Raw genomic sequence first — 27721 nt, forward strand, 5'->3', positions numbered from 1 at the left:
GGACAACTAAAGGAGCACAGAAATGGAGCTATTCTTTCTGTCCTAAAGGCCTTTTCCAGGATGGAAATAAGACCTGCTGAGGTATAGGCACTTCCCATTCCTGCCAGTGAAGTTCTGTAGGCAGAGGATTCATGTTTGTTAGGAGAGTATGGTGACCACAGCAGCACTGTAGGTATCTTGACGGCTAGAACTCTCACCAGCAATTCCAAACAAATGGAAAAATAAGAGTATTTATCCTTTAGTAACCAACTCTGGCATGACTATGCCTTTTCAACAGACATGGGACCTCTCTTCCTTCCTTCTGTTTTCAGAAAAGGCTGCCTTGGAGCAATGCAGAAGGAAGTGTGGGCTTGCCAGTCTGCAGTGACTGCATTCAGACCAGGCTGTCCTGCTTCCACCAACTAATGGGAACAGGCAGCTACAGAGAGCAAGGCTGCATTCAAGAAAAAAAGACTCATAAATGTGCTGTCTCAAACCTGTAAAGCCCACTGATCAGGACACAAAAGGCAGGTGTGTTCCAGTGCTCGATCTTAAGAGAAAGTGATAAAATATTGATGGCTGCTCCCATGCACGCAGGAGTCCACACTGACCTTTAAGGTCTATTAATGAATGAAGTGGATTTGCAGGAGTAGCAGCTGGCTCAAACTTGCTCAGCAGTAAATAAGGGTCAGGCATGCTACAGGAGTCATGTGGAATGCCAAAGGATTAAAATCCCCCACTATTTCCATCAGAAGCAAAAGCCTCTCAGCACTGAAGTGAAACCTGCACTGCACAGAACTGAAACCCAGTTAGCTGTTTTACACAGACAGAGGAGTCCACTTCAGAGAAACAGTTTAATCCTCAGGCTCATTCATTATTCACAAAGATGCTAAAAATCCAGAGGAAGAAGTGAGGAGAGGAAGGATTAGTACAGAGAAGAAAATAAGAAGCTGAAAGGGATTTTTAATTTATTTATTTAATCTAAAAAGATGCTCAGTTTCACCCTTTAGCTACAAACTAAAAATATACTAAGCCCATTCAAGGCTGGATCATTAAACCGAAGTGTACTGCATCAACAGATCCTGTGCTTAATTAAACAGCAGCAAGTACAGCTATTACTAAAGTACAGACAGTTACTACTTTGGCAACTTCAATCAAATGTGCATGGTAGTCTTCCCTCTCCACAAGCTAAAGGCACTTTGATTAACATTAAAGTCACAGGGTTTTTTTGTACCACTATTAGTACAAAATGGTCATCTTCAGCTCAAGCTGTAAAGGCTTAAGAAACAATTAGGTTTAAGGGTGCTGGAAAAAGTGAGTTGTCACAGGAACGATGGGGATAAGAGGTGACAGCAAAACACACCCTGTGAAAGGTCATGCTCTTCTGAAGAAGAACCTGTATCTTATGCAGCTTGCAAGTTTTGTTCTTGCAAGCTGCATGAGAACAACCTGCAGTGTTCCACAGGTACCAGCAGCGAAAGCGGTAATTTAGAGAGGATCATAGCCCATGGCTGTGAAGTCTGATCAAGAACTGCTAGCCCAAAGTACAACTAAAAGCTTCAATTAAGACTCTGATACTGCTGAAATTAATACAGTGTACTATACTGTAGGCATTTTAGATTCAAAAGAAAAAAATTAACCATTCTTCTGTTTTTAATAAACTATCAACATTGGTGAAATGTAACAAGACATTTCAACTTGTTCCCTCACTGGTAATAAAAGTGAGTGGAATCTGTGTGTTCCTGTCAGAAGTAAGTTTTGATGCATGTATTTTCTAATGGGGAAGGGAGAGAGGAGGGTTGATGCTCTGCACACACACACCATTCCCCTGACCCTGATCTTTCGCTAGATCTTCCTGGGAGTGGTACAATGACACTTGAAATAAATCCCCATCATCCTAACCTAGAGGCTACTGCCTTTTTGTGGATAAAGTTTAGGTGACTAGCAAAAGCCTTGCCAATAACTTAGAAGAGGAACCCTGTGGTAGCAGAGTGTCTGACCTTAAACAACTGACAGTCAGGGTCAGAATAGTCACATACTCATCTTTGTCTCCAGATGACGTAATTAGAATTAAATCAGCTTTTGGAAATGAGCGTGTTACTTTCTTACATGTTTTTAGACCAGTTGTTACATTAAAATGGCAAAAAACATTCTGACATAATAATTCTTTCAAGATATTGTCTAGATTTAAAAATAAAAATGAAATAAAATAAAATAGGGACACTGTTCTTTGGGTAGAGAACAGAACGAACCATCAGATTGCTAGTACCAAAGATTTATCAATTCTGCACTATAATCTTATGTTAAAAATAAAAACCACAAACAAAAAACAAACAACCCCCCCCAAACCAACAAAAACAAACAAACAAACAAAAAAAAAACCCACCAAAAAACAAAAAAACCCCGCAACAACCCAAAGAAACCCTAGAACAAAAACCCAACAACCAAAAAAGCCCAGGAAAACCTAAAAGTGTAGTTGCCCGTCAGGTCTTCCCTCACACTGATTTAACAGAAGTCCTCCTCCAGGTTATTTCCACTTCCCTATTTCTTCATCCTTGTGCAATGTGCCAGCTGCTACCTTAGAAGGCACATCTTATAAACACCCTCCAGAGGAGTGGAGATTTACTTGGGCACAACTGTTCCCATCTCTCTTGTGCATGGACTTAAACTGCTGCATGTTTCCCACTCATTCTGCTTATCAGATGGAAGCAGAATGTCAAGTATTAAAGCTCAGTCCAAGATTAATTGTTTCCCCTTTCCAATTCCACCCACACACTATACCACAAGCTCATGAAAAAACTACAGCATCACTACAAAGACCTGGATTCAGCAGCCTGTGCGCATACCAGAGCACAATACAGCCAGGAAAGCATGAATTAACAAGTACTAAAACAGCATAGCAGATGAAGATGTCTGAAGGGAGATGTCTGAATTCTTCAGCTTTAACAAGGTGAATATTCTCCCCTGGAATAATAACATAAACAGTGATCTCTGGCTGGAATAAGTCACCTTTGGTTTTTTTGGGGTATTAAGTCCCTTGCTGGACTTCTCCAAAAGACAAAAATAAGAAAAAGCACTGTCCCAAAAGAACAGGCTAGAAACAAGGGCATGGATTTAATTCAACCAAAACCACCTAATATGCAGTCATATCCAATCCCTATTCATACCCAGAAGATCCCATCTAAATTTAAACTTCCAAAAGCAGAGGAAGAATATTTTCTATAAAAAACTGCAAAGGGTTTGAATTTTGCCTACCAATGCCTACCTCTAGCACACACAAAAGCCGAATAGAGACAATTGGGAGAACACAGCACCTCTGAATTCCTCACCATTTTGTGAGGCAGTTTGACAAACTTGCCTTGCTGGGCAAGACACAGCCATCACTGAAAAAATGTAAATTCTCCAAAAAGCTTAGGAATGTTTGACACTAAAAAGAGGATCACAGACAACAGCATTCTTTGGTGAAGCAGCAACAAATCAAAACCACAGTGTTTAGCTTGAAAGTACTGATAAGAGTTGGAAAGAACACTGCAGTTGCAAAAAGAGAATATGCAGAGAAATCAAGATCTCGAGTTTGGCCTATGCCCCAAGATCTCCATCCATACAGAGGAATCAAAACACAAAATTTCTTCTTCAGTGTTCTGCAGAGACATGCCCTCAATTTCTGATTGCCTAAGACTAAAATAATTTATGAAAGTGGTAGCAGGTGCGTGAGGAAGAATCCTGTAAGCTAAGCATGTCTGGGGGGAAAAAAGAGGGGGGGGGAAATCAAAGCTGTTCTGCCAGCCTGTGCAGAAGAGAGTACTTCTTAAAAAAATAAATAAAATAAATTAAAAGACAGAAACACTCAAGTGAATCCCCTTCCTGTTGATGGACTGCCAGAAAAACCACTTCTCTGCTGCTCTCTCATCAGCTCTTACTTTCTAACCTATCTTTAGCTATTTTATAAACCGGGATTTCCCCAGTTGCTAAAGAACCTGCTTGCAATCCTTAACCTAGCATCAAAGAGACAAATGTGGATAAGCATTTCTGCCACACAAGCATGTGCATCAAACACTCACTCATTTGACTTGATTTCCTCCCTCACTTCCCCTGCATCCAGGATAGGATGAATCTTTGCATCACAAAGAAGCAGCCACAGTGGGTGGAAATGGCAAATACCAAACGAGAGAAAATTTAACTGGGTCACCTTCCAGAACTCCAGCAAAAGCCAAACCCACCAAAACAAATAAAATAAACTCAAAACAAACAGAAAATCAAATGAGGTAAGAACAGCTGAACAAAGCTGAAAACAAAAATCCTGCAGACAGAGTCTAGACAAGCTCTGAATAGCTGACATTGGCTTAACCACCACAGCTGGCCACTACCAGACACTGCAAAACAAAGCCCAAGGTTTAAGCTGTGCACATCACAGCTACAAATCTTCACCACACAAATGCTTTGCAAGTCTGATGGCTGTTTTAAGGGTAGACACTGAAAGCATTCATTCTAACTGGAAAGGAGCTTAGGCAAGAGACAAACCCTTCCCAACTTACCACTGTGCTTCCCCCCATTTTTAACCCTGCCCTGACCTGCCACTATTTTTCTACTGTGCCCAACTAAATCTCTTGAGGACTCATTTGTCTCATCTGGAGAGCACTTGGTGCAACAGTGTCCATGCCATTAAATGGTAGTTTGCCTGCAAGCTGCTCAAGGAAGGCAGTAAATGTCTGTACAAAAACCAGACAGTGGAAAAGGCATCACAACAGATGCAGCAGAGCACAGAAGTGAAAGGCTTCCAGAATGCAGGTGCACAAAAAAAGGTTCAGGACTCAGTTTGGGAGTTTTCCCCATCAGCTGCAGCACTTGCATGAATTCTCTGTTTTTCCAGCATATGGTAATGAGAAATGAAGAGATTATCTGGCTGCCTCTGTAGCACTGATCTTGCCAAGAAAATCCCCACCCCACAAGAGAAATCCTTGCTAACATAATCAAGATGTGCATACTTTCAGTGCAATAAACAGAACCAAGTTCTGTCTTGGTCAGAGAGATGTATCATAGGTTAGTCCTCAATTTTTCCTTGACTAACAGTTTAAAATAGAAAATTAATTAAAAATCAGACCAACAAAATATCCCTAATTATACTCTTCAGCAAAAAAAATACACCTTTTCACTGTTTTTTGAAGGATTAAGGCAGAAAATCAATGTTTACAGATTGCTCTATGAAGAGAACTGAGGTTTTTCAGTATTGGGGGTTTGGATGGGGTTTTTTTGGTGAAAGCGATATTCTCTCTTCGTGCACCAGTGCACCCATTTCCTTTGCTTCCTCAGATGTTCTTCTAGATGTCAAAGCCCACCAGTGCTTGTGCTGAAGTTTGCCCAAGGCACTTCACACCCACTTTGTCAAATATTCAGAATTGAGAAAGAGAAAGCGTTTATAATTCACAGCATGAGGCTTCATACAGACAAGATATCATCTGTCAGTTGCACAGACCCGAGTACCTTTCAAAAAAACCCAACCAAAACAAGCCCAAATCTTTTCAAGGCTGTAAAAGGCATTTTATGCAGAGATAAAGGTACTGTAAGGTAAAGTGATTTGTCCAATATTACACGCTGGGTAGAGACCATGGCACACCACTCAGGAGAACCAGTTCTCTTGGCACGTCTGGCAGTACAGATTGTGCTTCCCAGGGAATGCTTGGAGAAGAGAAGCATTTTACCTTTTTAAAAGCAAAACAATCTCCTGAATGCCTTTCCAGACACATTTCTGTTGACACTAAGCTGCTGATAGATGCAACCATTTGAAAATAAAAGGAAAGAAGTTTTGTGTAGGAAATTCCAAACTTAAACCTCTGATGTTGTACACTAATATATTCACCTGTACTGTTGTTTTCCTTCAGAGTTCTCACTTTTGCAGCAGTCATAGGAGAATCAGCATGGACAAACCATACCATCTTAAACCAAGTTAAAGGGTGTCAACAGGGAAAACACTACCCAAGCCAACCTGGGTTGGGTGTCTACTTCTACTATCATCACAGGCAAGGGAGGCAGCATTGGTGATGAGATGTCAGAATGGGTAAGCCCTGTTTATCTCCTGTGATGGTGCATGACTTTGTTAAGACCTGTAAAAGACTTTAAAAACACCAGCCCTTTACTGCTTAAAAGCTGCAGAGAGGAACAAAGTTCCCCAAGCCTGAATCAGCCACTTAACACTGTTATTCAAAGTATTCTTTAATTCTACCTCTTCTTAGCATATTTCTAGTAAACTTCTGGGAATCTATCCCCAGTCCTGGTTTTAGCTTTGTAGTTTTTCATTTTGGCGTCAAAAAACAAACAAATGAACAAACCAAAACAAAAAATGAACAACCAAAAAACAAACAAACAAAAAAACCCCAACCCTACCTACAGATGAGCTGCAGTACCAAAAAGTCAAATTCTCTCTCTGCCAAAATTGTGGTACACTACATCCCAGACCTACCACCTGTTTTTAATACAAACTTTGCAAAATTATTTCTCTCATTGCTTTCAAAACGCCAGGAGCTCACTGAAAATTACTTTAAGGTTTCTTTTCTTTCCAAGTTAACACATTCAACAGTTAAAGAGTTTATTTAAAAAGCATCTCAACCATCAACCTGATTCTCCAAGTCAATTTCAGGAAATTTAACCAGATGCTCATGACAGAATTAACAACGGTACAAAAAGGAGGGGTTTTGCAATACTCTTAATTGGGAAAGGAGATCTGCCAGTGAGATCACCACCTCTTTTGCTCCTGCACCTCTCAAGAAAGCCAGGAGCTTTACATTCCTTTTGTCACAGCTAGAATCAGAAATAAAAACCCCCACAGCACACAACCTCACTGTCTGTTAAATTATGCATGCATTGAGCAGTCAGAAATCCCATGACTATATGTGGAAGTGAAGAAGTGCAAGGAATGCTGACACCAAGTGGGGCCAGCCCATCCACCATTCCCAGATGATGCTACCAACCTCCTATATTTCAACCACAGTCACTTGAAGAATAAGTTCATATTCAGAAAAAAAACCCCAAAATCTTGAAGACTCTGATACTAAAGAAATAGCAGCATAAAAATAAGAATCTAGAAAGCAGATCAAGTGATAACATCAGCTAAATTAGTGACAAACATTTAAAAAGCATAGAAAAAAATTCAAAGAGTAGGGACAGGGGAATAACTGAATTATTCTGACCGCCTTATGCATAGATTTTGTTTTGTTTAACAGGTATAAATAAGTTCTAGCCTCTGACTGAAGGGGGAAAAAAAAAAGCTTTCACACTTCATCAAACAAGCCTAAGAAACATGTATTTAAAGAAACTGCCACTAAACCATTTCAGTATATGTAGTAGAAAATAGCATGTGCTTAACTCTACAGCTAGATTTCAAGAAGTAGGTGTTCAGCAAGAGCTTGGTGGGAAAAAAGAAGCAACCATATAAGGAAACAAAACCAGAATAAAAAGAATGTGCTCTGGTGAGTTGGGCAGACATCTGTTCTTACCACACAAGGCTTGGCAACTTTCAAATTAGAGAAGCCTCAGATTACCCTCTGAACCAGGAAGTAACAGGCCAAGCAAGGTTCATGCAAATCAAAAGGATCAACTTTCTTTATAATTTTACCTGTCTGCTTTCAAAAGCAGGTTAGATGGCAGTTCCAGGAGCTGGTTGTGCTGCACGTCCAGGACCTCCACCTGCGTTCGCTCGAGCCGATCCGGGAGCCTTCCCAACATGTTGTGTCCCGCCAGCAGCTTCCGCAAGCTACTGTTGTAAAACAACCTTAAGAGAAATAAAAAACACCAAAAATGAGAAAATTTTAAACTGAAGAGTTCCTTTGATAATTTAAATATGGTATCATGGCTCATTACAAGAAAGTGATTCAGCCAGCTGATTAGCAGACGTGGTATTAATTACGCACAGATCCAAGAATGTCTTCCCACTCTACACCAACTTCTTCAAAAGGTTTTCAGAGACAGGGAAGGAGGTTCACAGATGATTCAGGAGTGAAAGTAGTGACAAAGGGTTATTTTATGGCACTGTATAAAACATGAATATAGAAGCATGACAGTGAAGGAGGTAATTGCTAACAAAGGCTGCAGAAATGTGCACATGTGGGATCCCCCTAGCTAATGCAAGCACTTCAGAAGTGGGGGTGAAATCACTGGTCACCCCACAAGCTTTATAGTGCTCGACTCATCATCTGCTGACTCATAATCCAATGCAATTCCCCACCCCGACAATTTTTCTTTTCTGTTAATACCAGACTTACATAAAGCCTCCTCTCCAGTTCTACAGCAAATGAAATTTATCTAATCGGCTTTACTTTCTCGAGTTTTTACAACCAATACACGACCTGGAGTCCCACCCCCCTGCTCCATTTTTTTGTGGGGCTAGAGAGAAGGGGAAGGGAGAAGAGGGCAACATAAAGAGAAGAGTAGCTGTTCTGATCAAACAGTATAGCTTAAATTCACAGGATAAACAAATGAATGAGGGCATGCACCTAAAGAAACCAAAAATAGAGCAACTCTCAATTTTGAACAGAAACCACTTTCAGCAAATTAAGAAAAAAAGATTATTCTTCATCTGCCATGTCTTACATCTGTCTTACATGCCTGCTACTGTACTGTTTAATCTGGCGAGCCCATGCAACATGCTGACCTGCTTCAATCCAATACTCTTGAATTATTCAGCATTAAAGCAAAAATCTTCCCCCTGTCACAATGACCCAAATACACATAACAAGCCTCCCACCCTCTTCCCTACAATGCATCAGGTCATGGGATTATTGTGCCAAAATCATCAATCAAGCACGTTGAGTATTTTCCCCTTGACAGATACCGTCACTCTCAGTATCTGCATGCCAGTGTTAACAGTTATCTCACTTGGCTGGATTGTCTGAGTTATGGCCATGGATACAAGTCAACAGCCAGCCCTATCATTCCTGAAGGCTCAACACGGGGTGAAAAGACTTAGCAAAGTGATAAGTCTATCTATTATGTATTCGTTATTTAACCATTTTTGGTTTGCTCTATTTTTACTTGAAAATCTCTCAAGTTATGGATTTGCCTTTGTATTCTATTTTTTGAGACTGGCTAATACTGTCAACACCAAATATCAGGGTAGAAAACAGAACTGGTTGACAGAAAAAAAAATCCCTTGGAATTTTTTTTGGGATGGTTGGGGGCAGCACCATTTAAAATTTTTTAAAAAGCTGAAATTGTGCCAAAGTCCTCCGAGATTTTCTCTTTCCATTATTCAGAAGAATTTAGTAAATCTTTGGGGGATTTTGATTTTTTTTTTTTTTTTTAAATTTGCTTTCTCTTATTTTTAAGTCAGACAAGCACTGAAGGACCTGGGGTGGCTGAAAAGAGGTTGAAGAGCATTTAACTAAACAAGCTCCTGATGAGCCTGGGATGCCTAGTTCTCAAGCTGGGTGGGGAACCAGGATGCTGGGACTGCTCTTCCATACAGGCAGCTTTCCCACTTGCCCAATTCCCACTGGAAGTTTTTGTGAAATCAATAAATTCTAAGGATAAGCACGTCATTCATCATCAGCATCTTCTCAGAAAACACAGTCTGGTGTAAGCGTTCTACCAACTCCTTTACTAAGCAATTCTTCAAGAGAACACAACGTTGAATACAGATAGATCTTCAAAAAAAAAAAAAACCAGAAAAAGGAACAAAACCACATACAAACATCTATTCCCTGATGGAAACAAGATCATTTTGGCAACTCCTAACTGAAGCATTTCCTTTCTCTTTGGCAGTATGATTTTTATGAATTTGTCTTGCATAGCTAAGATCAAGTACCCTTTTTTGTTATTTTTCAATACTTTTAAAGCTAAAACAGTTGCATTACAGTCCAGGGGACATCTTCCCTTTTCCCTTAATTGAGACAAATGCTAGTACAGAAACATCTATCTCAACTGCTTCAACTCTTTGTCTTCAAGGACTATTTCTCTGTTTCAAGAGGCAAACACATAGCATCAAGTGTAGTTTGTTTAGATCAGATGCAATATTCACCCCACCAGGAATATGTTGGTCACTCAAGGCTTGAGCATTTGTGTTTAAGTGTCACATGCAGCCTCCTAGGGGAGTCCTGCTGATTCAATTCACAGGTTTTCAGAATGCTATTCTATGTAGAAAAAGAAGTACAGAGCAGAGCACCTGAACACACTCATTCAGTTTTTACTTGCATTTACTTGATACTTAAGCATGTTGAGCCATTTGCATTTGACTCCAGACCCAAATTTCCCCAATGGTTTAAGATATGCAAAGCCTGCCTTTTGAATGGAACAGGACCCTAAAACTGAGCTGACTTATTAGGAGCTAAGCTATCTAGACATATACTACAAAGAAGAACTTTCAAAGATAAGCTATTTCCTGGGGTTAATGATAAGATGGCAGGAGAGACAAGTGGGATGTTGACTGTACCTAATTTCAGCTAATCATTAATCTCCCAGAGATATCCGGTATGTCTTGGAAGTCCTGGCTGTTATGAAGTGCAAATGAAAGAAAAATGAACTTTTGCACCCCCACCTTCTGAGTAGGCACAGCTTGATTTTTTTGTGTGTGTGTGCATGAAAAAACAGAGGAATGAACAGTGTGCACAACAGCCTGCTAGTTTGCTTGGTGAATCTCCTCACATTCTCTTCTGCCCATATTTTTGAAATCCATTATTTTCCCATATCTGACACTAAAATGGACAAGTTTACACCATCTTACACATCTACCTGACCCAGAAAAAAACTATAATTCTTGGTTTCTGGTGCTTTTCTGTGCTGAACAGCTCTTTAAGGAAAATATTGGTACTTGATGATCCTTGTGGGTCCCTTCCAACTCAGCTTATTCTGTGATTTAGTAGCTCATGATACATCATCATCTTACACAACATCTCTTTCAAAGTGTACAGAACAAGCTAAAATGACAGCTCTCTTCTAGGGAAGGCAGGAATTCAAAAATGCCCAACATCACCACCTAAGCAGTATAATTCACCTGGAACAGACAGCTCTCTCTAGAACAAATAATAGCAAGACATATTTATTATTTAAACTCAACTCCTATTTTGCTTTCTCTTGACTTCTTTTCTATCATTTATATTTATCAATTTTAAGTTTAGACCTCTAGAAAAGAGATCATCTTGGTAGTAAAGGTAATTATCCTTCTCGCAGGACTTTACTTACTTGAAGAGGCTTTCCCTTTTTTAAACCCTTTGTCATTCAAACAGGGCTGTGAACTGGAGTCCCCAAACATCACTGAAACTAAATTGCAAGTGCTGGATTTCTAACTGTCATGTAAAGTTATGGCTGTAAATATTTAATATTCAGTATTAAAAATGAAGTGCTTTCCTGCCTGAACAGCCACATGAACAGCTTCAAAGTTCAAAGGAACTACTTTCTCTGCATGAAAGTAAAAGAAGAAAGGCTAGGTGGAAGCTTGAGGCATGACGACACCCCACAAGGTAAAAATAAAATCAAACAAAAGATAAAACAACCCTGACAGTCACTGGAATAAGCTAAACACTGAGTCAGCAATCATTTTTGAATTGTTTATCCTGTTCCCCATTGTGGAACTGGTCTGCAAGACTTACCGGGCAGGCAGCTCACGTATCTGATTGTGGCCAACATCCAACACTTCCAGTTTCCTGCTGTCACACACCCACTCAGGCAGGTTTTCCAGGTGATTTCTATGAATTAAAGAACACAAAGAGGTGTAACTAAATTATAATTGAGATGTAAAGGCTATTAAGAACACAGCCTCAAGAGAGATAGAGATACCTGCAGGAAACAAATCTGCTACATAGCATGTTGCCTGTGAGATTCTATCATGTGTCCTTCTGCAAGGGCATTACCAGTACAGTCAGGTCCTGAGTGAGGGGGCAAGAAAGCTAACAGCAGTGTTATCTCCCTGCATGTGCAGTCACTAAGAAAATGGGGGAAAAAAATGCTTCCAAATTACCAGGGGAGTATTAAGAGTATCACAGTCCCAAAGCTGAGATCTCTCCATGGAGAAGAAAATTTCCGAGATGCTTCTCAGAAGATATTCACACCTTACACAGTTGAAATATCTCTTCAATCTCTCAAGTACACTGAAATCCACTCAACCATTCTTTTGCTATCTGACTGAACAGAGCAAAATTTTTTTTCTACATATCTTTCAAGCCAACTGTTTTGCTTTTCTTGCATTTATCTTCACAGGAACTAACCCTTCTGGAAACTAACATCTTGGAGGCAAGGTTTTCCAAATCCTGCAGGAAAACATGCTAATAGGCACTGTGGGGCACTCCTGCATCCTGCCTTAAAGACAAAAATTAGCAGCACAAGATACATGGAGGAGATTGTGTGCAAATGCATCCACATAATGACCACTTCAGTCAGAATACACAGATGCAAACTGGACATCAAATAATAGTCAGGCACTTGCAGACCTGAAGTTCAGGAATAGGACACTTATGAAGCATGAATATAAATCAATCATTCGCTCATATCCTTTAGTTTATTCCTGCAACAGCACTCAATCAAAATATGCAATGGCAACCCAACCCCTCTTCTCAGACAGCTTCCCTTCAGATCTCAAACAGATTTCCCAAGTTCCAACAGAGCCAAAAAGCTAAGGAGACCCTACCCATTTAGTTACAATGCCATCACTGCAATGTAGCACAAAAAGGGTTTTGTGATCAAAATCATGCATTCTGCACCAATTTCATTAAAAAATAAATCGAGGACACAGCTTTTCAAAGATCACTTTCCAACAAAGCCCTTATTCAGTCACACCAGTGTGTTACATTTAGGACAATATGAGTAACCCAGGGCTGATAAAACTTCCAAGCTGATGGCCACTAGCCCAGGTAGCTCACGAATTGTTATGATCACCCTCAATAGCATGAGCGCTTTATGCAGGTTTTTTAATGAATGAGATTATCACTTTAAATGCAGATGAGTAATTGCTTAAATAAGACAGCCATTAGGCACGTGTATAAATGTTTTTCTGATTCATTCCTGGAACTGTAAAACAAACTAAAACACCCCCTTTTTCCATTTCTTCCCTTATTCCACCTCCCTCATTGAGGTGAAATTTATGTATGCATTCAAATGGCTCAAATGGCAAATGCAGACATCCCTGCAGCAGCCAGGGCTGCAGAGAACTACGAGCCTCTGCAGGAGCTGCCAAACTGATGAGTAAACTATCAAACCATCACCTACGCTGGGCTTACGCTGCAGACATATCCAGAAAGTAACTTCTGAACAAGTCTCAGATTGGTGTGCGTTTGAATCATCATGTTCTAACTCCATAAGACAGGAAATCTTTATATCATGGAAACTCTTTAACTATAAAGAAATTCAAATTTTGATTTTGGCAGTAATTAAAAAAAAAGTAAATCTATAAAAAGGGAACAGGAGGGAACTGACCAGCAAGAAAGAAACTCTGAAAATCAGTCTTTTCTTATTCCAAGGTCCAATTCCTACCCCCATTCCCACTCAGCGAGATGACAGTAAATGTCATTGTTCCGTAAGTCTCTTTGATTTATATTTCAGAGGTCCAAGAAAAAAACATACTCTTACCTAGAAATATCCATATAAGCCAGGCAATTAGGAACTGGATACACATCAAGGTGAACAAGTTCTAGGGGAAAAAATATATATAACAAGAAAAGCAGTGATAAAGATTTACACTTAAATGACTGTTCCATAAGAACTATTTTAAGAGCTAACACCCTGAGATTTCAGACCACATCAATAACCTAAAAAATTTCTGAAGATCTGGACTTTTGTGAACCCCTTGTGACATAGCAAATGTACTATGTTTTAGTACATTTGCTATGTTACATTGTACTTGCTATGACTGCATAACTGATCAGGGATGAGAAAGTAGAGGATTTTAAAAGTTTCATGGCAAATTCTCATTTTTAACATTTCTGTTACAACAGCTGTAATTTTACCCCCATCACCCTCTGCACAGAAGAGACAGTCACAAAACTGCTCTACTTTTTTCTCACTGGTCACTTGAGATAGAAGCATAGGAAGGGAACCTCCCCACTCTGGAACAGCAAGTTACAGAATACCAGAGTCCTTTAGGTCATGGCAAGATCCAGAGTATTTGTCAACACATTACATAAGCCTTGGCATGCCTGTGGAGTTCCCAGTTGCAGGCAGCCTTACAGATCTTTTATAACACAACTACAGCTAGTAATGTTATTGAAGCAATCAAAATATAGTTCATATCCTAAGGTTTCAGGTAGCTAGTGCTTAGTGTTAAGTTTAAAGAAACCCAACACTCAAACAGACATTTATTTAAGCCTACAGAAAAATCAACTAAAGTGCAACTCTAACATGCAGTTTCTTTGGAAAATGAGATGAAAACAAGGTGGCCGAGGGTAATGAGAGGACAAGCCAGGAGGAACAGCAAGACCAAATAGGCAGTTGGTTGCAAGACATGGGTTGACTTGGATTCTCAGCCCACATTGAACAGCACATGCTCAGATTATGTTAACTTTTCTCAGCTACAAAGATCCTGGCATGAATACTTAATGAAGGCGCAGGCTTAGATATTGCTAAGATGACAGCCTTTTAAAGGCAGTTCAGACTGCTCATCAAATGCACAGTTCTCCTACTTTGCATTTTCTTTATTCCACACTGAACTACTCTAAATGATAAAAATCATGGTGCAAACTGAGTATTTTAAGTAATAGCAGTTTCTAGAGACAGATCAAACAGATCCTGTTCATGAAACACAGCAGTCATGCAAGTGCATGTGAAGAAGGCTGCATTATTTTTATTATCAAATATGAGCAAATGAAGTTACCATTATGAATTTCATAGCTTTCTGGACAGGCTAAGCAGCTAGAGGAAGGAGCAAAAATTTATAGTTTTGGATTGTCCCCCAAACGGCCACTTGCCCAAACTTTCTCAGTGCAGAGAAAAACAGTAAATTCCTTACTGTCTTTAGCAGAGCAACACATCAATGCAACCAAAACAAGCAACAAATTCAAGAACCCTCCCTACTGACAAAGAGAAGAATTTCTAAGATTTTCACAGTTCTTAGACCTCCAAAACATGGTTTTATTAGGAAGTCACTTCCAAAGCTCAGAACTGCCAGTAGCATTACACAGCACACGTAAAACCCTTTTATCTAGGACTGCGGCAAGAACCTCCTGATTATGTGCACTACCCTCCTCAAGCATCCCACAGAGAACCAGGTCCAATGACAATACCACAGCTGCCACTCACCATTGCAGGAAGCATACAGAGCTTTGAGGAAATAGCCACTGATTTTGAGAGTCACCAGCTGATTCCGCTCACAGTGTAACACTTCCACGTTGTTAAAAACCGTCGCGTCCAGCTCCCCAAGTTTGTTGTCTCGCAGATCCAGTTGGGTCACATGATGCAGAAAATCTATTTCATCAGCCTCCAATCTCCTAATTGAATTCAGTCTTGCAGACAAAAAAATGAGATGAGTTGTAGTTATATGGCAGGCTGCTGCTGACAAACCATTGCTTGCTCTACAATCAGTCAGCTGCACTGGATTAAACTAGCCCGCTTTCAGGTTCTGATCAAAGTTGATTTTTAATATTTTCCCCTTTGTTATGTTACAGTTTTATTCCTTTGAAAAGCAGGATAGCTATGCTCTGTAGCTTTATCCATCATGACAAAGGAATGATGACACCAAGCTCCTTTCTAAACTACTTTGAAAAGTACTGATGAAAAGCTCTGCAAGAAGCTAAGCATTACTGTTACTGTGCCTATAAAAATAAAAGATGATCTGGCTGTTATTTGTGCCCAATAGTTTGGAAAAGAACAAAACCTCTACAGTTCTTGCTGGCCTATCATCTGCTGGAAAAATCCAGCACATACAAGTAACCAGCCTGTATTGGAGACCCTTGCCTTATTGAAAGGCCAAATTGAGATTTATGAATTCCCATATATTTGCTTCTCGCCTCTGCATGCTTCACAGCAAGTAAATTCAGACCTGAAAATAGGTGTTGAAAGAAAACACAGCAAAAATCTAAGACGATTGGGTCCGACAGATAAAAGAGGACAGGTTTTACACACCTTCACTGCAGTGCATTGATACTGTTAATACTCAGCAACTTCCCCAGAAGTTATAACTGTATGAGATTACCTATAACCCCCTAAAGACTGACGAGCACTCCAAAGAGATTTGTTTGAAATTCCCAGTTCTGAGGAGAACACTAAAGTCAGTACAGTAACTTCTGCTGAAGCTTAGTGGGCTTCTGCTGGCCCACTAAGCCAGCTGAGCCCTCTCTACAGCAGATGACAAATACTTGCAGTTTTCCTGTTGCTCCTGCTTTCCAAGCATTGCCCTCTGTGTAACAGTTGTGTTTGTAGAGCAGCTGCATCTTCCAGTTAAAAGAATAAGGGTAATTAATATGTCCCCTCCAACACCGCCATACCTTTTATATTTTCAATTTGCAAGTAGTGCTTCTTTGTGATTTCACTGAAGCAAAACACTTCATTGTACAGCAAGTACAATATTTACTATTCCAGTTACTGCCAGAAAGAACCACTGCTCACTGCTAGGTGCAAAAAGGATGCAGCAGACGATGAGAGGGCTGGAACTGCACCACTGGAACTCATGGCCAGGTCAGCCACAAGATCCCTCCTCTGAGGCCAGTTAATTTGCTTTTAACATATGTACAAACACAGACATATTTTAACCCTACCAGAAGCACTTCAGAATCCACCTACCTACTTTAGCTAAACTTATGCTGGCCCTTCCTAGACTGCAAAGTCTTGACAGCTACGTGGCAGCTGACTGCAGAATTTGTCTTCTCCAAAGACCATAACAACAGAGAACCACCTCATACCAGAGCTATTTGTAATAAGGATCTCTTTGGACTCCTGTGAGGGTATCAATAAAATAACATTACTCATGGTGGACAAGGCCTTTTAACACACCAAGAAATACTAAAATATCTGGTTTTGCCTTTTCATCTTCAATGCCCTTTTCGTCACCTCACAAATCTGTAACACCTCAGATAGAAGCTTTTTGGGCCAGGGACTATCATGTCTATTGCATTAACACCACAGCAACACAAACTGCAGGAACCACAAGTATCCCAGGCTCTGTTTTGTTCGATCCTTTGGGGCAAACATTCATTTCCCCTAAAACTCATTTTTCTACCTATTGGTCCCCCTAAATGCTCCAACTTCCTCAAAGAAGAGTGCTAAGTCACAGCAAGTGCTGGGAGTTACATAACACCACCAGAAACATGGTTCAGTGGACAAACACAAGAGATTTATACCCAGAGGCAATTCTGACAGCCAAGGAAAAGCCCTTTCAACACAAATAATTTAGACTCACTTATTCTTCCCCTTTTCCGAACACCTACCTTAGATCCACATGCTTAATATGAGGCATCCTTTTTAACACCTGCAGGTTCAGGGTATCCAAGCAGTTTCCTGACATACAAAGTTTATCCATGGCAGTCAGCTTCTCCAGCACTCCAGGAATGTCAGTGAACTCGTTGAAGGACAGACTCACATAGCTGAGTTGATGAATATGCTCCAATTCATCAGGAAGTGACTGGAGAAAGTTGCCATCCAGCAAAAATGTCTGCAAGCTATTAGAAGAGGGGAAGGGAGAGTGAAGAAAATGAGTGACCTGTTAAATCCCATTTCCTTCCTATAAACACACAAATCTGCTGCAGTTACAGTGACATACAATATACAAAAGGGCAGCAGAAAGAAAAATGTTAATGAATAACGCTGTAATAGCTGCTACAGAAGATATCCAGCAAATAATTAAAAGCTTTGGCAACTATGAAGAGTAGGCTGTTAGACAGTTCTATCTCCAGAATTACATCTGAAGAACATAAGCAAGAAGGGTTAAAAGATTTTTTTCACCATCAAGGTGACCTTTGTGTCAAATGCTAGAGACTGGAAGAGCTCTGAGGCACAAAGCGTGCTTTCCCTTCATCCACAATTGCTTCCATATGGATCTACAAGCCAGTCTGCTCTGACAGAACCCAGTAAGTTTAAACTGTTTCTCATAGCAGGAGTATGCAGAGTCATGAAACTGCTCATTGCCTTTGTTATTGACAGGCTGTGTATGTGAAAGTTCTAAGAAAGTACTTGCTTGTGCATTTCGCCTACAACTGCTGGAATGCTTCGGAGGGCATTGCAGGACACGTTGAGTTCAGTCAGGGTTGGGATACTGCAGACTGCCAGTGGGAAGTCTCCTAAATTATTATTCGAAAGGTTAAGGCTCTTCAATTTGGTGAATCTAAAATGAGATAAGAAAAAAGAAAGGAAATAAATAAGTAATCCACACTAAATTGCCTCATAATGATTAATATAAGGCAAGTTTGATTATGTAAATACAAATCACATGCTTTTTTAGTTTATATGCTCAGAACAACCAGGGAAGCAACCAGACACTCAAATTCAACATCACTTGTAAGAGTTCACTCATGTTAAGCTGACAGAGAGAAACAGACCCACCTGAACACATTAAATGCATTTTCCAATGAGTGTAACAAAGAAGAAATCCCTTGCCATCCTTATATATTTCACTTCTGTGGCATCTCACCGTGTACTAAAGCACTGCTATTTTCCTGATCCCATTTTTTGGTAGTAAAATTACCCTTGTGGTAGTTTTGCTACCAAAGGTGCAGAAAATTCTCAGACTATTTGAACACTAATTTTTTGTGGTCCTGCTGACCTGTGTGCTCAGGACCATTCATGTTTGCCTTCCAAATAAAAATTCTCATTAGAATAGACTGTTTGGAATACAAGTGGGAAATGTGCTAAATTAAAACTGAATTTAATACGGCTTCTGTAGTGACAGAGGCAAAATTTTGTCCTTGACATGTCACAGAACTCTTAAAGCCCCTTGGTTTATGACATCAGCCAAAAAAAAGCAACTTGCATGTGTCTGCCTTACTAAAAATGACCAAGACCATTTAAACAAAAAACCCAAGTAGGGGACAATCCAATTAGCCAGCCTGCATGTTCAGCAACATTATTATGGTTGCCTGACAACCACTGGGAGGTGTGCCTAAAGCCAAGTAAAAGGATGAATGAAAAGATCTGTGTCAGACTCCGATAGATGGGAGGAAGTTTCTTTTCTGGCACAGCTTATACCAGGACATTTTATCTGGACTTAATTTTCCCTTCATTAAGGATCAAGTCCTTTATTTGTGTGAGCAGACTTTTATATAACTTGGCAATGGAAGCAAAACTGCACCCATGAGTGCTGCTATTCCACATAAAAGTAATCTCCAGCAGCATGTGCCAGTGTATCCACAGCCTCTGCATCAGCCCATTCCTACCTCAGAGAACTTTGTCCTCCTCCAAGCAGGAAACATGGAGAGCAAATGCATCAAGCATTAGTAGAGTTTTAATAACAAGACTGAAAAATCCCTAGCAGCTACTGCAATCAACTGGCGCACCCAGTATTGCCTAAATCAAACTCATTTCACTGACTAAAATTCAGCAGAAAACATAAGCAGTGCCTTTGTATGGTACTTCAGTGAGGGCTGCTGAGCCCCAAAGGCAGGCTGCAAACACATATAGCATTTCTACAGGCTTGCAGCAAGCAAAGAAATGCTGTACTCTCTAGTGGTATTTTGGTGCAATGATGGCAGGAGAAAAACATAGAAAAACACTGCCAGAGTTATCACAAATTTTGAACACCCTGTGCCATGCTGGAGGCAGAAGAAGTTTGGAACAAAGTTAGATGGAGACTAAAGGAAATCTTGCAATCAAATTACTGCTGCAGGGGAAAAAATGCTACTGTGCAGAAACAACGACTAGTCTATCTCTAAAGGAAGAACTGTAAATTAAAAAGGAGGCAAGGGTAAGTTAAAAAGGGCTGCTAGCCAGAAAAATAAATATGCACATTTTAAACCCTATACATTCATACCCCTCTATTTTGAGAGAAAGGACTTAAAAATCTTGAACCTAGAACTGAGGTCTTAAAAATCTTGAACCTAGACATTAATCCTGCATTTATCTTGAAGATGACTGTAGATTTAGGGCACAGATATACTGCCTTAAAATTTGGGGTGTTTCTGTGGTGGAACAGCTGTCCCACATCATCCTCAAAGTTAGCTGCTAATACAAATAAGAGTACTCCAAGCACTGGACTCTGAGCCTTTAGAATATTTTCTCACAGTATTAGGCAAGTACAAAAAAAGTAAAAATGGGAAGATTAAGTCAAAATAACTCAGCTGCTGGAGAAACACCAAAATGTAAGTTTTCCAATTTTCAAGCCAACCATGAAAAAAGAATTAACTCATTTAACAACCTACAGCCTTTACCTGTGCCACTCTGCAGTCTCAAAAGGATAATCTCAGGGCTTTTGTCCAATAAACAATCTACTAGAAGATCCCAAACACAATATTGAGATAAAATTACAGAAGAGCAAACTAAGAGAGCAAAGAGGACTGGAGCAGCAGGTGGTAAAGGAAGCTATGAAATACAGTAACTCCAGTGTCATGTTCAGTTTCAAGGTTTTCTGCATACATTCTTGTGCATAACTGCCCTAGGTCAAAGAGGAGGAGGGAAAAAAGTTCCCCCTACTCAACATATCTGGATTACATCTCTACTACTCTAATGTATGTTGTAATGTGTGCTTATTAAAAGTCTTTGGTGAGTAATCTAACTACTCAGGACACAAACTGAACTGGTTAACAGGTCTATGTAGTACATATGTGAGGATGAACAGCACATCCAGTATTGGATGCACTCATACAAAATGCACAAAATGTACACCAAAAAATCCACAAAAGAAAGTTCATTTTTGAATCACATTTACAGAAACACTAAAAGATAGACACCATAGTCTTAGTTACAGTTACACTAATTTAAGACATCTGGCGGGAAAGAGGTATTTTCTTCCCCTGTTGCAAACATGTTCATTTAGAAAATGCTAAAGTAGTATTTCTTCTCACGGAGCACTGTCAAGTGCAGAACATTGAGCAAATGCCTGCTAGTTTGGCTCAGTAAAGTTAAGATCTAAGTCTGCCTCTCATCTTTGGCTACTCACTTCACACTACGCACATCACGAACGTGCCAGTGCACTTCCGTTATGGAGCACTGCCACGCTGCACATTTAAAATGCTGCATTGTTTATAGTGCTTCTTATATCTAGACAGATTTACAGTCAGTCACACCAGTATCACTTGTATATCACATCAATATAAATAAGGTAGGAGAGAAGTATTTTACAGACTCAAGATTTCTATTGCAGCTGAGTTTGCAAAGTATCAGGCTTCCAACAGATTTTTACAGAGCAACATCTTTGCTGTTTTCTCACATCCAAATATTTTCTCTTATCAGAAGCAGGCACACACACCCATGCTGCCCACATGGCATTGCTAGAAAGAAAAAAAAGGCACAACATTGCTTGTTTGTGGTACAACAATGTAATAACCTCATATCAAGTCCATACATATGCTTTTCATCCTTCCATGGTTCCAGACTTTGCTATCTCTTAGTAAAAGTCAACCCAAATGAAGAACAGCATCTCTCAATACACTATGCTCAGTAAGCTTACTAAGCTTTCTATTGTAATGGCCAATACATAAACACTCATTTTGCTGAACAAAAATAGCCCTACTTTAAGCTAGAGCAAAATGTTGACATGTCAACCCTTGGATTTAAACACGCAATATGACTGAACACTAATTGCCCTAATTGAGTCAAAAACTGCCCACTTATTTAATCCTGAAGCTGCCACTTCAGGAAGGGCTTTAGTTTGACATAAGAAAAATAAGGAGAGGGACTAACAAGAGAAGTTTGTATCACAGCAGAGGAATGAACTGACAGGCTAATTTCAAATTCAGCTCCACCTGGTGTGAACAGCAGAGGAATTTCCATTACACAGTACAGCATTTGTGTTCCACTATGTTTGGGGCAAGGGGAATAGTGTATTCCAACTGGTGCTCATACACCATCACTGAAATCCAGCCATAACAGGGTCATCTGACAAAACTGCTCTTGCCCTACTCTTACCAAAAACAATTAAAGAGCAGTATTTTACCACACCTGCACGGGAAAGCATGGCTTAATAAAGAATTCAGTCTAAGGAAAGCAATCATTTTCCCAAACCTATCTCCAGAACCTGGGCTCTCATGACTGTGCTGTGGTTACAGCTCAATATTATTTTCAAGCACCAATATAAGTGTCCCTCATTTTCAGCATCATTTCTGAGCAGAACAACAGTCTTTGCCTTGCAGTGCTGTGACAAGTTTTAGAGCCAAACTAAAACTTGCCACCTTCTTGAACACCTGCTACTGTGGCCACTGACTTAAGCACAAAGAGAAACTTCCCTAAAATTCTGCCATGGCCATTTCCTCCTTGGAAATAAAAGGTGCAAATTACTCTCTTTCTGCAATTGTGTTGGATTACTTCCTAAGAGAGTTGCTAGCCTAGTGCCAAAAATACTGTCATAGCATTCCCTTTGGGGAAAGAAAGGTGTCATTGCAAAAGTCTGAAATTAGTAATATAATTCAAATGAACAAATAACCAGATGTTAAGTCAAAATCAGACTACCTCCAAACTTAACAACAAAGTTTTTATTATATTACATGGTTGGTAAGAGTACCATAAAGACAAGAGAATCAAGTGTATGGTTTTGTTAGTGGAACTACACAACGCAGTTCTCAGATTCTGCACATACTTACCACACACTGCTTCATACGGGGAGAAAGACTGACCTCAGAGGAAGGACAAAATTCTTAGGAAAAAGTAGTGGAAATATATTCACTTCCTCTCTACTGGAAATTTATAATGGAAATATAAAAGGGGTGGACTTCCAAACTGAAACATGTTTAACTACATGAAAAGAAACCCCTTACTTTGGAAGCCATATTCAAAAAAACTAGAAAGTAAATTGGAGACTGGTACAAAAAACTGGATTCCATATATATATTCACTTGTTGAAACATTACTTGGAAGAGAGACTGCTGTACTTAGCCTTACAGTTCACTAAAGTGAATCCAATTAATCCAAATGCAATTTCTACTTTTAGAGTACACTATTTTAAAAGCATGTATCTCGTACTGCCATTCATTTTCCTCATACCACTATTAAGTTCACTGTTCCAATTTAAAATATATAATTTAAAAAAATTCAATCTGTTTCAGGCATTAAAGCAATTTTGCAATTGTCCCCACTTAGTCATTTGCAGAGATTTAATTTTATGATTTAATTTTTTTAATTTAATGTCACTGATTTTTGCTGTGTGTTCATGAGGGCACTTTCTTGACATCACAAAGATACACAGGAGTTAAGGAGAAGACAGTCATGAAGGTTTGGAAGGATACACTAACAAAAGCAAACTTTTCTGTTCAATGTCTTTACAAGTTGGATAAAACAAAAGCGGTGAAGTTACGTAAACAACAAACTACAACGCCATCTTTAGCATTACAATTATTTTTTAAAAAAATTCCAAAGCTACAGAGATGAGAAAATAAGTGCAGCATTAAAATACAGCAAGCACTGGATGGGGTTTATTACTAGCAGACCTCTGGTTGTCAATACCACACCAACCTTTCCTCTTGCCCTGCTGCTTAGATAGCTGCACTTCAGTGCTTGACTTGAAGTGAAAGAGAAGAAACTATATAAAAGTAAAGTTTCCTGTCCAAGACCAACAGAATTGTGAGAAGAAGCTCCCCGCATCTTCACACACCATGGAGCAGGCAAAGTTAGCATGCTATACATACTAGGATTCATTTGAGTATCAAAAAAAACCCCACCCAAAACCCAAACCACTAATCCCTCCCAAAAAAAACCCCAACAACCAGCCTGTAAAAAACCCCAAAAAAACACTCATCAAACCCCATAAACAACACCACGAAAATACTCCAAACAAACAAACAAACAAAAAAAAAGCAAAAGGGGAAAAAAAAACCCCCACAACTCAAAACCCAAACATACACCCCCCAAAATACCAAAATAAAGCAGGGTGGGGAGGGGGAAGGAGAAAGCTCAAATCTTTTCCAGTGCCCCTGTGGGGCCTGACAAGGGGGTAGATTTATAATTGACATTCATTAAACCATCCAACTTCCTCCAGTAACCTCAGTTTCATACACTAATAGCAATAATCACAAGGAGTACCTCAAGGCACTTAGAGGCCAACCATGTGGCAGGCTGGAGACCTTCCTCCCTGCTCCTCAACCTCTAGGCACAAGCTAAGATCAAGCTGCATCTCATACTGACTTCCAGCAACCTTGCCTGCTGGGTTCATACCAGTTAGGCTGGCAATACTGGTTCTCCCTTGCTTCCAAGTGCTCTCTGAACAAAGACTGCATTTTAAATTACCTCCTTATTGCACAATGAATTTATAAGGACAATTTAATTTGAGGTTGTCTGAAATCCTGGGTTTTCAGATTAAAATTGGAAGTTGCAAGGGATTTCAGAAACACTTGCATCAGTAATTCAGAGTGCTCGAGTCTTCTCATAACCTAGAGATGCATCTTCAAACTTCTGCCAGGAGCCTCAAAGAGTTCCACCTGAGATGCCACAGAAGGCAGTGCATTTCTATAAGGGCTCTGGGAGAGAAATTATACTAACTCATCTTAAGATAAAAATCTATATAATCACTGTTAACAATTAACAACCACAATCAGAATAATAGTTAATTCTTTAGATAAAACTGGCAAGCATAATTTTATTTATTTTTAAAACAACTTTGTGTCTTATTACATCTCCCTTTTCTTTTCCTTATTTTTCTTTTAAATCTGCATGTCTTATCTTAAAAATCCACATACTGATAACTTACTTTTCAACATTAATAAGAAAATAATATTCTTGATGCCAACCAAATTTTCCAACAACACCAACTGAAACAATTTCATATAAAGTGTTCTCAGTACAGTGAAACAGAGCAACAGTAAATAAAGACTATGGTCTATTCTTGTGCCTCATCTCAGAGCAACAGCACTCTGCTAAATTAGCAAGCCTGAACTCTTAGCATTTCAGCAGGGGAATCTCTCTTCTCCAAAAGAGAAACATTCTTTCCTGAAGTTTTAAAAAAGATTCTGTGAGGGAGAACAAGTAGGATCATTTGCTACTTTTTTCAGTACAGATGAATTTTCAGAAGGCTTACTTGTTTATATAGCATGAAATATGTATTCCCTGATAAGCAGGAAAAAAATAGAGGTTGCTGTATTTACCTTTTAATAGTCAGGGTGTTGAGTTATGGAAGTTCACAAAAGGTGGCTGAGTGGACAGTAAAGCAAGAAGAGGTGCAGCTACTGGGAAAAAAGTACATCTACACCTCTTTACACCTTCAGATGCCATGTAATGATCAGGACTAAACATTTTATTCATAAATGCAACAAATTATATTATTTTAACAACTGAAAGAAGGACCTGTGCAAACAAAAACAGAAATGCCTTTTTTCCTCAACAGATTCCTGACTATAGCTGCCATGACAGTGCACTAGTCAGCACATCATTACTATGACCCAGCTGCTTTCAAATCTACTCAGTGGGTGGCTGAAAAGTTGGTATTTTATTGCGTCTTTGACACACTTGTTCTGAAATCCAGCATTCATTAAATTACCAACCAAAGTGATTTATTAAGAGGAACTGCAGCACCAAGAACTGCTTATAGCAAAACTAATTTTCCTAGACTGCCCTGCTAACTAGGTTTTACTTTAAAACTGTACCAGGAAGGGTAGGTATGTAAATGCCAATGTGTTTTGTTCAAAACATCCAAGCATATGGCTATTTTGGAGCCTTAAATACTTGTATGCTTGATTCAGTGGTGCCGTGCCTCCAATTTAGCAATTGAGAATTTTGCAGAAAAGCCAACAGTACCAAATCAGAACAGCAGAGATTCTGTACTTGCTTTCCTGTGATTTGAAAGGACACAGCGAACAAAAAAAAGACTTTCGGTTTATTCAGTGACGTTCTACTGTGTGCAACCCCTATAAATCTGAAAATGGCTTTACGGAATTGGTTTAAAAAAGAAAAAATAAATAAATCAGATGTGTGTTCACAGGAACAATGAGCTTCACTTTACACATGTCTTGATACCAGATTTCACTAACAATTTTGAAACGTACAGTGCTCTCCTCTTTCTAGATATTTGTGCATTTACTCACTAGAGAAAAGCAGACTTACTAGCAGTCAAGCTGACTCAAAGCTTTTGGGGAACACAAGTACATCTCGAGTTTTCCCTCCCAAAGGAGAAGTCAGTTCTGTCTTTCTTAGGGCAGGAAGGAGAATGGCTTGGGAATACACTCCAGGGTCAGGCTCATGCTTTTGCTGCAGTATGGAGGCAAAAGCAATGGGGCATCACTTTTCTGTACCCTCAGCAGGAACTACTGCTACTTCACAGAGTACTTCCCACTGTCACAGCAATGGGAACAGTGGCAACAGCTTCCTCCAGCTACTCACTGTCTGGGTGATGCCACCTGACCTGGATGAAGCTAAGGCTGGAGGACATCAAGCAGACAAAGGGAAACATCAAAGACAGGAGTTTCTGATGCACCAACTCAGATACACCAAAACAGTGCTGTGTAGCCAATTTTTTTTTTTTCTCCAGAAGATCCCAGATCTGCCTCGTGCCTTTTTGCCAAGCTCAAGGCAATAGAAGCAGAGCAGAATATTACTTGCTTACAGAATAGGGCCAGCTCACAGAAGAATGGGAGAAAACCAGTTTTGCACCACCTCAGGTAAATGCCACTTCTCCAGATTCTCCTCATCTCAGAAAACAGGAGAGTTATATTTTGTCACCTGAACTCTCTCTCTTTTATGTTCAACCTCATGCTCGTAAGAAAAAATTTAATGGTTTGTTGACTATCAGCAAGACTCATCAGCTGTTCTTACAACTGCAATACCAAGAGAACATTAAACAGAGAATGAACATTGCTATCACATTAATTATCAATGCTTTCTAATCCTAAACAGAATTAGTTGCAGGTACACGGACAAGTCCAAATCTATTCCAAACAGAAATTCACTGTAGGTACATGGACAAAGCATAATCAAGTATCTCCTTTAGACTTTCTGATATTTAAAAAGGGAAAACTATAAGAAGTCATAAAAATAAGAGACACTGATTATTTGTCCATGTTCATCGCTAGCTTGTGCTAAAATTCCATTTGCTATCTGGAGACCTATGCTGACATTCACAGTCCAGTCAGAATTCCTCTCCAGACTGTGCTCATAATGTCTTGGAATAGCTGCCTGCTTTGTTTGTGAAGCAGACTTGCTGGGTTCATTCATCTTTCATTATGCCAGATTTTTTGTTTTTCCAAAATGAAATTGGAATGATATAAAAATACAACAGCCCACATAATCCATCTTGTACTTTTCAGTTGTTTTTCAAAGAGGAAGGGATTTAGAATTGTGGTTTAAAACATTTTGTTTGAACAGGACCATCCACAAATACAATCCTGAAGTACTTTGCAATTCACCTACCACTCAAATTAAAATCACAGCTTTATATTCAGTATGGGAACATTCATCTCTGTGAACACAGAAAGGCTGCTGATTCCACAGAACACATACATTAAATCATTCAGAGCACCAATCATGCTGCTGTCTATCCATTTGTTACACTCTTGGATGAGCTGCAGTGGAAAGAACTGGAAGGTCCCAGATACTAAGAAAGAAGAATTAGGATTGAGCAGAGTAGAAGGAAGACAGGAATCAGACTGAATTTAAGAAATCAGGGTTTCCTTTGCTTGGGGGGGGCTAACAAAAAACTTCTTCACTTGGTCACACGCAGTACTGTTCCTACCTAGAATGGCTGCCTTTGATGGGCAGTTCACCAACT

At 39.5% G+C, this 27721-nt stretch overlaps 1 protein-coding gene across 1 annotated transcript in view; it reads right to left on the minus strand.

The window, feature by feature from the left end:
• PHLPP1 (PH domain and leucine rich repeat protein phosphatase 1) overlaps positions 1–27721 on the minus strand; it is a 150654-nt gene that overhangs the window by 17328 nt on the left and 105605 nt on the right. Inside the window, 6 exon segments of the mRNA XM_050971019.1 lie at positions 7589–7744; positions 11556–11651; positions 13528–13588; positions 15193–15395; positions 17316–17546; positions 18062–18208. Of these exon segments, the coding sequence (XP_050826976.1) occupies positions 7589–7744; positions 11556–11651; positions 13528–13588; positions 15193–15395; positions 17316–17546; positions 18062–18208 (894 nt within the window).

The sequence above is a fragment of the Serinus canaria genome, chromosome 2 (assembly GCF_022539315.1).
Source record: "Serinus canaria isolate serCan28SL12 chromosome 2, serCan2020, whole genome shotgun sequence".
In the NCBI taxonomy this organism is placed as follows: Eukaryota; Metazoa; Chordata; class Aves; order Passeriformes; family Fringillidae; genus Serinus; species Serinus canaria.